This window comes from Equus przewalskii, chromosome 5 (genome assembly GCF_037783145.1).
Source record: "Equus przewalskii isolate Varuska chromosome 5, EquPr2, whole genome shotgun sequence".
In the NCBI taxonomy this organism is placed as follows: Eukaryota; Metazoa; Chordata; class Mammalia; order Perissodactyla; family Equidae; genus Equus; species Equus przewalskii.
This window is the reverse complement of record NC_091835.1, coordinates 22,110,798-22,124,478: the sequence shown is the minus strand read 5'-3', so window position 1 is coordinate 22,124,478 and position 13,681 is coordinate 22,110,798. Positions and strand designations below refer to the sequence as shown.

The following is a 13,681-nucleotide window of genomic DNA, read 5'->3' as shown; positions in this document are numbered from 1 at the left end:
TGCATTCTAAATTTATAAATTTGCAAATCCATCTTCATTATTCTCTATTAACCAGAATAATTAACAAAACAAACATTAAAAAAATTAACATCTTCCTCACGACAGCACATCTGTCCCCACAGTCACTCCGTCCTCAGGGCAGAATTTCCAGACTCCGCAAGAAGCAGGACCAGGGAGGACCAGCCTCAATGTTAGATCACACCCTCAGAGATGAAAGAGATGGACACTCTACTGCCAAAAAACCTCCAAAATTCCCTGACAACTCTAACATTTCAGGGGACAGCCATGAACCTAAAATCTCAAGGAGAGGGCAGTGAGAAGCGGTTAGGCTCAGGAATGCTGAATCTTAGCTTCACAATTACTTTTTCTACAACAGGCTGAGTATATATCAACAAAATTGAAATCCAACCACTAAACCAAAACAAACCCATGGGACATAAAACACTGCAGCCAAGATAAATTCCCAGTAAGGTCTCCAGACTTCTCCGACAACTGAGACGACATCACTGACAGCTCATCCTTGCGTTAGTGCAGACACGCCTCCGTGGAACCATCAGATACAAAGCAGCTCTCGGGACCTGCTGCCTGTGTCAACCGTGACCGTACAACACGACGAGCCTGACACGCACAACTAGAAAGCTAACAAGAGTTTGTCGCACTCATCGCAGAAGGTCGGTGGCAAGCCAGAAGAGTGCCTGCTTAGTCTCAGCAAACACTGAATACAGAGGAGAGCAAGGTTCAGATCATCTAATTATCATCTCCTTCTTTACCAAAATGTTTAACTTTCTCCCATGTGAGGAAAGAAGCCATGAAGGGACATCTCGTCAACTACCTGCTTACAGGGACAAGAAGCATCTCCGCCAAGAGCCCTCACTATCAGACAGACAGTGCTTCTCCCCGTAACCAATGAGTGAGTAAGAGGCTGCTGGACCACTGCAACAGGATGCAGGCTGTCCTCCACAAAAGACAAAACACTACTCGAACAACTCAGTTTACACTATCAATTTTGCGGCCTTATTTTCACAGCGAGTTTCTGAGCTGGGGAACATCTTTTCACAATCTTTGGTTACTGGGCATGCTTGGCTCTGGTTCACGGGATAGGCGTTATCTGGTAAGCTTTGGAAAACATAAAAAAACACCATTACTATAAAGCTTGAAAAGAGGGAAAGCAAAGTACAACTATGAACACACACTAGAGTAAGTTTACAACATGGATACAGATAAGAAACACCAAATTCAAGTGAATGCTGACCCCTGGACAGGGAGGCAGAGGAATGTATCTCGGAGACAAACCCAGAGGCAGGGCTTCAAAATTTACCGATGATATAGATATATATTTTTCCTCCCCAAAGCCCCAGTACATCCTTGTGTATGCTAGTTCTTAAGTCATTTTAGTTCTTCTGTGAGGGATGCTGCCCAGCATGGCTTGATGAGCGGTACAAAGGTCCGTGCCCAGGATCCGAACTGGCGAACCCTGGGCCGCCAAAGCGGAGCGCATGAACTTAACCGCTGTGCCACCAGGCTGACTCCTACTGATGATATTTGTTTCTTGAAGAACCAGCCGTGGTGGCAGCATCAGCAAAATGCTTTTATTTGATGAGTTGTGTGGTGAGTGTATGCATCTGTTTTTTTCTTCTTGTATGATTGAAAATAAATATTTTCTAATAAAACATTTTAACCACATATAAATTAGGGCCACAAAACTAAATTAATTGCTCTAAGACTTATATTAAAAAAACCAGGAATTAAATAGATATAGCCTTTTAATATTTCTTTTCTCAAAACAATTTTTTCAAAGAAATGAGCAAAATAAGATATGTTTTAGCTTTTGATTAGTAAAGTATAATTCCTACTGCAAATATAACACAAAATTTGCTACCCCAGGAGAGACTTTAAGTCAGAACTATTTTGTAAAAAGTGCGTGTGATCTATTTTTGTTTAAAAAATGTGTATTATGTGCAAAGAGAAACCTCTGGGACAGCAAAACGTTAGCCAAGAGTGGGACATTCCAGGTCCACTTTATAAAATTTATAAGCATGGTATTTGAAAAATGATGTGTGTACTACCTAATTAACTCCGGCCTCTTTACGACAGCCTAATAAATAAGGACGGTGTCCCTTCATCTGGGTCCTACAATGCCAGCCTGCGTGGGTTTTTATTCACCAAGATTGTTCGGCATATGGCACATCTCTCCTCCTCCTAAGCACTTCTAAATAAATATACTTTTTGCCAACTTAAGCCAATAATTACCAACAATCACCAGGGATGAAGAGTCTATGAAATTTTCCATATTTCAGAATGGGTGCAAACTGTTAACAATGAGACTTTCATTTCTTAATTGCTACAATTTCAAAACTAATTTGCCCCTTTTCATTCCCTGGATGACACTGACATCTAGTGGAGTTAATATTTTTAAGATCTTCAACTTAAAATATCCACACGTCACTGTCACCATCACCACCAGCACCACTACCATCACCGTCATCACCACCACCACCAGCACCACCATCACCACCAGCACCAGCATCACCAGCATCACCACCACCACCACCACCATCACCACCACCACCATCATCATCATCACCATCACCACCACCACCATCACCGTAATCACCACCACCACCACCACACCACCCCCCCACCACCACCACCAGCATCATCACCACCACCAGCATCACCACCACCACCAGCATCACCATCACCATCATCACCATCATCACCAGCACCAGCATCACCACCACCACCACCACCATCATCATCATCATCATCATCATCATCATCACCATCATCACCATCATCACCATCACCACCATCACCACCACCACCATCGTTTTGTTCAAGTGAAAGCCAGTAATGGCCCACAGGCGGGTCCAGCCTGGGAGTTTAGCCATCTTTTCCTTCAATGCCATGATGCAAACCCATGACCCCCAATCTCTATTCCTGCCAGTAACCATTGTGCAGCCAGATTCAATTTTTAAAATGGTTTACTCTCAAACTGCTTTCCAACATTTAAAAAAGGGAATAAGCATTGATGACGACAAGATTCATGGGCAGGGCTTTGCATTATTAGAGCCCTTAATTATGACATAATTAATGGGGATTCTGAGTCACCGTAAGATGAGTTCTGAGTGGCTCTAGCACCTGCCCTGACAGCTGGGGCCCCTGGCCTCTGCCGGGATGCCTGCACTGGGGCACGCCCACGTGTGTGCGGCTTGAATAAGCGCAAGAGTGCCCCCACCCCTCTGTCCTCCACTCTCCTCTTAGCCTGGGGAGCCCCTCCCTTCTCTCCAACGTGGGGTGACTCTGGTGACCACGGCCCCTGATAGACACCAAGCACAGCCAGGCTCTGCAGACACAGGGAGGAAGGAAAGATTTCTTAACTGAGTTATTATCATTTTGAATCTTCCTGCCTTCAAGTTTTCTGCATTGTCGGTTACCCAGTGGATAGGGTGCAGGATACTATTTTCTGGCACATTCCACCTCCAGAGGTGCCCTTCGTATGAGGGGACAGGGACATGCTGGAGCTCTCCCTATAAACAGCTCTGTTTGTAAAGATTCTTCCTGGCTTCTCATGACTTTCTTTAGAATAGAAACCAAAACCAATGCCCAATAAATGTGGCCCTTGAAAGGTATCCCGTGCCTGGGTGTTTGTTTTCCTGCCACGCCCTAACAGGAGGGGCAAAGATACAGAAGGTTCCCTGGTCCACGTTCAAAAGTCCTCACTCCTCCCCGGTGTGACGGCGTCCCACTCACGGCGCCCCTTCTCTGCATCGTCAGCAACTGGTTTCTCAAGTCCACTGGTCGTGAGTGAGGGCACAGCCTGTTCTGTGAGGTGACACCCTCTCAACTGAAAGTCTCCAAGCTGGGGGTGGAGAAGGGTTACAGGTGCTGGACAGAGCTGTTCAGGTGACTGCTGCCATTCTCTGTGTCTGAAGACATTTCACAATAAAACCTCTTATTCGTGTACAAGTTTATGCATCTCAGATATTCACCTGGATTTTGCAGAAACCTAAACATCTTCCTCCCAATCTCTCGCATATTCCTACAACCGCGTCTGCGGGGCACCATCAGAAATCATTTGCAACAACTAGTGCTGGTGAGAAAAAATGAAAGCAATGCCACAAAGACTCTTCACCCCTTAGAGGGAATCTTCTCAACAGCCCCGCCACAGACCCACTACTGTTTCCAGCTCAGAGAGGTTAAGTAACTAGCTCAAGGTCAAATGTCGGCTGTAAGTGGAGGCTGGGGTCTGGGCCTGGTCTGTCTGGTCCTCACTCTGCCCCTCCAGCAGCAGTGTCTGCAGGAACTGCTGTGGCACAGGGCACTGGGCAAAGGAGAGGGGAGAGTCGTCAAGAGGCGGTGCGTGCTGTCGGCCACAGACCTTGGCAATAATGACAGCCCAATGGGAAAACCGCCACCAGCACGGCGGGAAACGGATGGGGTATCTACTGCACTTGGAAGCCAGGAGCCACATCAAGAGCGCCATCTCCAAACAAGGGCAGCGATCAGACGACAGACCCCTGCCACCCCAGAGAGCCCTCCTCCTGTTGAAGACAAGAGATGCTCGACATCTTTGCATCTAAGTCAGCAGCAACCAACCAAACGGAGAAGTTAGCTTGTTCAGAACAGGGCACCACCGACATTAGGGGCTGGACCGCTCTTGATGTGGGTGCCGACCTGTGCACTGTTGGATGGTGAACAGCATCCCTGATTGCTACCCATGACCACATGTCGGCGGCATCCTACCCACCCCCAACTCCCAGTGGTGACACCCCAAAACTTCTCCAGAAACTACCAGATGTCCCCTGGGCAGCAAAACCGCCCTGGTTGAGAATCACTGGCTTACAAAGCTATACTTGTAATGCACTGACCTATTCCAGGGAGGGGCAGTGTCCTTAGGGCAAATGACTGCAGTCCCATGACAGCAGCTCTGCCTGGAGCTCTGGGCTCAACTGCAAAGCCTTCCACGACTGATTGGTAATGTCTGCTGCGTGTGAGGGAGGGGACGGGGTGGCAGCACTTGTCCCTCCTCCATAGTTCAGGGGTTCTCTGCATCCCAATTACCCAAAGAGCTTTTGCAAACTGCACATGCCAGGGTCCCATGCACAGACTTGGGTCCAGAAACCTGAGCCCAGAGAGCTGATCTACAGTTTTTAAAATGGTCCCCAGATGACCCCAAAGAAAAGTCCAAGTGAAGAGCCTTTATGTCAATGAGCCTCGAAAAACACTCGAGGCTTCTGGTACTAAAAGCTACCTCGAGGTAAATCCTCAGGCACTCCAGCCTGGGATCAAATTGGGGAATTTTGCCAGAGTTTCATCATTTCCTTATAGCCAATGTGAGAAGTCTTTAGCTGGAGACTAAGAAAGTCACAGGATAATAAATATCTTTATACAAACCCATTACTCTTCTTTTTTTTTTAATTATTTTATTTTTTTTGAGGAAGATTAGCCCTGAGCTAACATCTGCTGCCAATCCTCCTCTTTTTTTTTTTTGCTGAGGAAGACCGGCCCTGAGCTAACATCCGTGCCCATCTTCCTCCATTTTATATATGGGATGCTGCCACAGCATGGCTTGACAAGTGGTGCCTAGGTCCGTACCGGGGATCCAATCCGGCAAACCCCGGGCCGCTGAAGTGGAACATGTGAACTTAACCACTGCACCACCGGGCTGGCCCTCCTCACTCTTCATTTTTGACCCATGTACCAGAACTCCCCGCACGTTGAGAAGTTCCCATTTCACTCCGTATCCAAATCTTTGCTTCTCATAATTTTCTTAGACTTCCACAGAAATCAATGTTATTCTCATTAATCGTGTTTGGATGCTGCAAGTATCATTGAACCATGTGGCTACTTGATTGATACTAATTGAAATTCTTTGGAATCACACTCCAATCTCTTTCCAGGGTTGACACTCACGGTGAAAAGGTTGGACCGGCGCTTGGACTGCTTCCGGACGGGCGTCGGCGTGTTGGCAGTGGGAGGGACATCGATCCGTAGTTCTTTCTGGCTGGTGCTTGGCGTCGACGGGACGGACGAGGAATAGTCACTTAAGCTCCCACCTCCATTACTTGTCTGTAACGATGGAAAACCAAGGATGGATTAATCACACACTCCAGGAACCTAAGGCCACCACCAATGTGCGGTCATACGCGACAAGGCAGCCACACTGAAGAGACGCCTGCGCGGCAGGTGGGACGGCTTCTCTGACTCTGCTAGTTGTATGAGCATCACAGGTACACGGCCTCATTCTAGAACATACAGATGACCCCAGAGTCCCTTTATCTGAGAAAAGTGACGTAAGAAAGAAAAGTCTCTATCAGTTAATTTAAAAATTTAAAATGCCCTTCCCTGCCCGGGGGTTGACGCAGAAAGAGCACTGTTTTGTCCAGCAGGACGGCAACCCACATTTTATAAAGGACACCTTGAAACTCAGAATGCTTTTGGAAGAAATTTCAAGATTCAGAAAAACTGGAAGGTGCCTAGAGTGGAGAAGAACATCCCTGACTCTATCTCAGAGGCTGCCACTGTCGTGCAATTACTTACTGACGTCATAGGCAGACTGAAAAGTGTGACAGCACACCTGCCTGCCACATCCTTTAAAAAACTGCCAATGTCACACCTGTCCAAGAAATGTTAATTGAACACACAAGCGTGGGCAAAACCAAGCCAACAGTTTCCTTAATGGGCCTTGGGTTCGTTTCTCCAAAGTGACAATTATTTTATTCACTTCCAAGTAAGTGATTTAGCAAAATGTTGCTACAGAAAGATAGTAGTTTCTAAGGGAGACGGTAATTATAATTGAGGGCTGCTACCAAATTTAAGAGACAGTGGGACTAGCCACTGAAATCAACCCACAATTGTTCAACCCACAAGCAGACGAGAAGCAGGACCAACATAGGGGCGGGGGACTGAGACCAACAGCGAAGACGGCAGTGCACACCTGGCTTCTTCGCTCGAGCAGGCACGCCTCATAACTCAGGCTACGTGAAGACGGAAACATTAAAGAATGACTCCCATAAAAACCACTTGGCCACAGCGGTTTCTGAAGGCAATGCTCAGTCAATTACCAACATGCTGTTACTTATAAAGTTGAGAAGACAAAAAAAAAAATCCACCTTAGAGTGGCCGAGGCCCCTCCTCGGAGAGGCACGTTCTCCTGGTTCCGACACACCTTTCCCGCGTGCCCGACGTACCTGGCTTATGTGCACAGCAGACACCTGCGCGGAACACACAGACGAGTGGCTTGGAGAGTTGGGCAGCGACTTGCAGGGTCCTATGGACAGCTGCTGCTTCTTCCTTGTGGCGACAATCTTCTGGGCAACTAGTGGACAGGGAGACAAAAGAAATGAACGTGAGGCTGGTTTCCAAACATAAGGAATGTGGCAGAGACGGCTGGTTGTCCCTGTAACCCACTATTCCCTTCTTCTGCAGTAATAGAATTTCTGATTTTCAGTTGGGCACTTGACTACCAGAATAAATACAACATTTCCCTAAGCCTCCTCTGGTTTGTGCCCCCGTACCCCAACTAAATATGGCCAAGCAAGCAAGCTCTGGCCAATGGGATGAGAGTAGAAGGGTCATGTGGCATCTTCCAGGAACCTTCCTTGAGAGGGCTGCCCTTGGTCCATTTCTTTCTTAAGTCTTTTCTTCTTTGGCTGCTTATAATGCACACATGTGAGCAAAGCCCCAGCAGCCATCCTGGGGATGGAAGCCACACATGGTGGGACATGAGACAGAAGGAGGTGAGCCTCTGGCTCCATGGAAGATCTTAGTGGCCCTGCACAGACCATCTCGGAAGCCTTGAATATAAAACAAAAAAAATACACACTTGTTTTGTTTAAATTATTCTAATAATATGATTTGTTCCAGTTAATTGCGGCAAAAATAATGCTAAATAAGATACAGTAATTTAAGTCCCCTGGAAAATCAAAATCTTTTTTTTGCACAGCCTATAGAATTACTCTTAACTGTGCAAGCTATTGTGTAGAATTATATCCAAGGACATGTAATGATATCAAAGACTTCTTTTATGTAATATATTACTATACACATTGGGAGTTTATCTTAATCAATACAAATCTAAGTTCAACCAGCCATAACTTCTCTTGGCAAATAGGCTCGCTGATAAAGCATATTGGATTTAATTGGAAAGGAAGTCAACGATTAGAAAACACTTCCTACACCAATAGGTGTCACTACAGGAGAATAACTACAGCTTTTATTTGAATAGATGTGTGTCTTTGGGGACTAGCTGTAATTAAGTTCAATGATATTCAATCCTTGTCTTTGCCCAGATAGTTGCAATTTTGAAAGATACCCACACGAAGGAACAAACACATCACTGTCCCCAGCAATAGGTTGTAATACAGGAGCGCACATAGTGTCTGCAAATAATTTCTTTTCCAAATGAATACAATTTTAATAAAGGAACTGGTTTGTCCACAGCTTACGGCTTTCATGCAAATGAATGATAGTATAAATATGATTAAGTGAAAATGCAATATATAAAAAATGGCTCACAGAGATGAAGAAGCAGCTTCATTAGTTACATCCCACCTCCAATAGGCCTCTTATCATCCTGAAAGGATGGTATCAATTAATTTATCTTCCCATGGTGTATTGATCATAACCTTCATCAGCTAATCATGTTTAAATTACAGAGGAATATCTCAGCACTCTGTCATTTCAAAACCATTGGCGTATTGATCTGGGATCTTTGAAGACATATATTAGAACATTTCAAAAATCATTATGTGAACTCAAAAATAAAATCTAGGATCAGATTCCAATGGCTGCAAAACGTGTGTCACATAGGTGAAGTGAAATTCCGAAGACCAGAAGTAAGTTAACTTAAAATGGTGGCTGTGCAGGTGAATGATAATTTACTTCTTTTTGGGGCAGGAGGAGAGCACAAGGGCGTTTTTGATTATCAGTGCTAACGCATTTTTATTTCACTCCCAGACTTGGAGGTGCTATTTAGCTGGATGACCACACCGACTTTGATCTTAAAGCTCACAGAAAACACAAATCTCAGAATGAAACAGGGCTGAGCTGTTTGGAGAGCTTTGTAGACATTTCTATAAACGTTTTCTACACTTAGGGGAGATTTGAGAAACTTTCTAAGACAAGTCAAATATGTTATTAAAATCCTCATTTTATGAAACTCCAAATGCAAGTGAATGTTCCATCTTCCCTACCTGGAGTCTAAGAAAGGGCGAGTTCATGAGCAAAGAGAGTATTTTCATAATAAAGCTTCTCATCAAATAATGGACAGGGTTGTACAAAGCATGAGCCCCATGTTAAGTCCTAAAATTCTTCTGTCCATGTCATTATTGCTTGACCATATTAATTACAAAAAAAAATGAAGTCACAACTTCTAATAAGTGGTAGTATTTTTTCCTACTTTACTAGAATTTTTATTTATATTTGTTTTCTTTTCCCATTTACCCATAATTTTTATGTTCTTCCCACCCTCATACACAAATGGAGAAAAGGAAATGATTTACAAATATTTTGTTCTAAAATTGATAGACTGCTTTAGAGCCAAAGGGTAACCCACAAAAATGGGGGAAAACTTAATGAAAAACAAGGGAAGTATCTGACTTAGGAAGAAAGAAGAACAGAAGAGGAAATGGGACGGTGACGTGACTGTTCTGTGAGGCTTGGCCATCCTCCCCTCCATAGTGACAAGGAAATCTACGCTGTGAGCCACAGCTGTCTAACTGCTGATATGTCCTGGAGACGTGACCTGGGGGTGGTGTCTCTGTGAGCCTCACTTAAAGGCTTCCCTAGATGAATCATTTGGGTGTGAAAAAGTTAAAGTGACCACCGCATCTAAGACAGTGCCATGGTCCATCCCTCAAATGACCTTGAAAAAGTCAAGAAACACCCCCCAACCTCCCAAAAACAACGCAAAGGAAATGGAAGGCCAGGGGAGGGAGGCGCTGTTCTCTTCTAACTATAATCATTAACAACTCACTGTGTTTACAACATTTAAATGTTAATCGATTTAAAACGCAAATATTACCCCAGATTATACTGGCTGGGCAATTTTGAGAACTATTGAGTTTTTTGTCTACATTTGATCATTCAACAAATGAATATGTTACGTATTTCAAATAAATACATGCATATGAATGAACCGATGAATAAATAAAACAGAAAAACAATCACTTGAGCTTACTTAAAAGAATCTGGAATCTTTACCATTGACATATGTTGTTTTCTCAATTTTGGTGACATTCTTGAGCAATTTTGATGACACAAGCTATGCCAAAGTCTTAAACGGTGCTGCCACTATCTACTGAAAATCTTTGATCTTTTACCAGACACTAACCAATTTCATTAACCTCCTGATATTTCAATACTAATGCTCAGTGTTGTCTTAAAAGTCACTTCCTCCAGGATTTTGATGTTTTATTTGGCTAACAGATAAAAGATACCCTTTAATTAGCCCCTTCAGTCATCTCTATAATTAGGGCTTCTGGGGGCTGGCAGAGGTCCCTTCTCGACCTGGGCGATGACTTGGGATCATTTTTTAAGCTGCACCGTTAAGTATACTTTGATCCATGTACTTCCGTTCTTCATCTAAAAAGAGGTTTACTGAAGAATTTAAGCAAGAAAAGTGAGTTACACCTTTACTTTCTCACAAATTTAAACTTTCTGTTGGATTAGATGATAAATGACACTCTTTAATTAGAGGTATATATATATAAGATCTTCAGCTCCCCAATAAGACTTCATTAAATCCTGGCCTAATGCCCACTTTCTGCTTCAACTTTGTTTTTTAAATCTTTCGCGCTAAACAAGGAAAAGGATAACTTTCGGTCACATCTGACCAGTGGGCCAGGTAGGCCCATCTAACAACTCAGTTAATCCTCACATTCTTCTATTTCACAGAGGAGGCAAATCAAGCAGAGAGGCAGCCAGTAGCAGGACAGGGGTTCAAGTGCAGTCTGCCGGCCTCCCACCAGCTTGCTACGCTGCCGCAGGGCAACAGAACATCCCTTTTCCCTGCCCGCATCCCCCACCATACTCTTCCGCTGCCAGAACCGGGACCACGTATCCTTTTGCCCTGTCCCCTCGCTTTCTCCACAATCTGTAAATTTTATTTGGATAGCAGATAAGAAAGATCCAGCTCGGTGGCTGGCACCGAGGAGACGTTCAGCCAACCCCACTGGCCGAGCTCCATTTTCACGGTCAGCCTTCTTGAGAGCAGGTGGACTCCCCCTGATGACCCCTCCTTTGTTCCCCTGGCCATTACAACCTGGCCTCATCTCCATCCCCTTGGTTGAACTTACCATTGTCAAGGTCACTGGTGGCCAACTGGAGGCCAGCTTGCATCTTGACCTCTGGGCAGCAGGTGGCATTACTGACAGTTCCCTCCTCTCCTGAAACATTTCCTCCTTCCATGACATCAACTTTCCTGGTTTCCCTCCCCTGGCTGGAACTTCCTTCCCCTCCTCCTTTGTTGCCTCTTTCAATAGGGTGCTTCCAGGCTTCCTCCCTCAGCTCTCTTTTATCTCCATGAACTCTCCCCAGGCAATCTCTCCACATTAATGTGTCAACCACCACCTCAATGCCAATGCCTCCCAAATCTACCCAAAGCCTCACTTTGCACCCTTCCTGCGTTCTAGAACCGTGTATCCTATTACCAACCCCCCATCTCCCCTCGATGTGCTGGAAATGCCCCCAAGTCCACATGCCCAACCTGAGCTTCGCTCCTTCTCCCACCCAACCGATTTCTCCTTGATTTTCTATCTCTGTGGATTGTACCACTTACTCCCTCCCCACCCCAGGCGTGGAGAGGAGACACAACAGATGATTGATTCCACCACCTGAATTTCTCTTAAATTCACGGGCGCTGCCTTGATCCAAGACCTCACCCTTCCACGGCTGGCTACCCAAACAGCTTCCAAGCACCCCTTCACTGCAGCCCGAAGGAACACACTGCAAGGCGACCTTTTAAAGGCAAATCCATCATCCGCTCCACTTACAGCTTGTCACAGCTCCCATCACACAGACAGCAAGGTGAAGCTCCTAGCAAAATGGGGTCTTTCATGTTTGTGAGGAGTAGGTTCTCTGCTCCTGTCATTTCCTTCCACGGAGAGATTCCCACTGCCCTAACCTCCCGGCTTGCTACATGTTCTCCTGGAAATAGGTCCAACCCCACTGAGGAGCAGGGACTCATATGACTGATGAGCTTGGAATAAACTGTCCCTTCTCGGTCCCTCTGATCTGAGGGTCTGTGTGCCCGGGACTCGGGGGCCAAGCGTGGGGCTCCCGCGCTGCCTGGACCCTGCCAGGCAAGTCCTCCTGCTTCTGATTTCCATAGAAGGAAGCCCAGAGAAGCTTCACTTTCCGATACAGCTTCACCAATCGAAAGTAATAATCTGATCTTCCAGGGGCCCGAGGCTTTGGTCTCGTTTCTTAATTGGTTCAGAACCCCAGGAAGGACAAGGATCCCTTCAAAACCCAATAGGGCCACCTCCTCAGCCTCACTGCCTGCCCCTGGACCCACTGCCCCATGTCCAAGCCAGAGAGAACTCACCATGGTTGTCAGCACACGTCGCGCTCTCTGAAGCCTACAAGCAACACAAGTTGCCACCACTGCCTAGAAGATGCCTCCCTTCTCCTCAGGGCCACTTCCGTCTCAGAATCCACATCTGGAGCCTCGCCTCTCCTAGGGAGGCTTCCTCTTCTAACCATCCAGACTCCTCGGTGGAGGCCCTGCACTCCCAAAGCCCACAGGCGCTAATGTGGCTAGCCTCGTATTTCACCCACACCTTGGCTAAGCACCCCAACGTGGGCATGGGAGTGTACACCTGCATGCACACATGTGTGTGCACACACACACACAGTGTCAGGGCCATGGTGAAGGGCCGAAACTCTGCTTTTCACCCCTGAATCCCTGTGCCTGGTGTATAGGAATGATTATGCAACAAATAATCCCAAATCAGACATGCAATAATTCACAGTAGGTTCTGCTCTCTACTTTTTTCAGTAGGAAGATTCCAGTGGCCAGGGGATGTCTTTGAGATCCCTCTTGCATGGCCCCACCTGGCATCTACAATTAAGCACTCAAATTAAGCTCTTTTATTTCATTAACGCTTATGACATCTTTGGCATAGTCCCACATATGTTAGTAAATTTAACCAGTAAAACATTTCCCTGGTCTAAATGATTTACATGAATTAATCAATCAATAAGAACTTTTGAAAGGCCACCTATGAGCCCAGCAAAGGGAGGGCAGGAGGCGGGAGAAGAGAAGTAGGACCTGGTCCTTACCCTCAACGAGCCTTGTCTGCCTCCCACATCAAGAGCCCCGATTTTCTCATCAGAGACGGGGCCCCGGAGGCAGCCACTCAAGTGATTCACTGGATGGCCCTCTTCCTCCATCCTCCTTTCTTCACTCATTTACTCAGATCCCGCAACCCAATCTTCTCCGTGTACAGGTTCCATAGAGGCTTCTTGCCCAGGCTCCACACTGGCCTGCCCTTTCACCTCCCCTTCCCAGTGTGCTGGTGCCTGGAGGAGAGTTAACACATCAACTCGCTTTGCAGTGATCTGCTTTTTAACATTCTACATCATTACGTCCTTCGCAACATCAGCTTCCGCCACGTTCCCACCACTGCCAGCACCGCAGCCCCTTCTGGAACAAGGAGAGCTCTCGGATGAGTCC

The 13,681-nt window shown here is 45.9% G+C and overlaps 1 protein-coding gene across 17 annotated transcripts in view; it reads right to left on the bottom strand.

The window, feature by feature from the left end:
• The window catches only part of AGAP1 (ArfGAP with GTPase domain, ankyrin repeat and PH domain 1), a 559,287-nt gene that overhangs the window by 275,827 nt on the left and 269,779 nt on the right, over positions 1 to 13,681 (bottom strand). For all 17 annotated transcript variants that reach the window (XM_070618668.1, XM_070618665.1, XM_070618663.1 and 14 more), the window contains 2 exons: positions 7,194 to 7,321; positions 5,917 to 6,072 (listed from right to left, as the gene is read on the bottom strand). In XM_070618668.1, the coding sequence (XP_070474769.1) occupies positions 5,917 to 6,072; positions 7,194 to 7,321 (284 nt within the window). The remainder of the gene's footprint in view (positions 1 to 5,916; positions 6,073 to 7,193; positions 7,322 to 13,681) is intronic.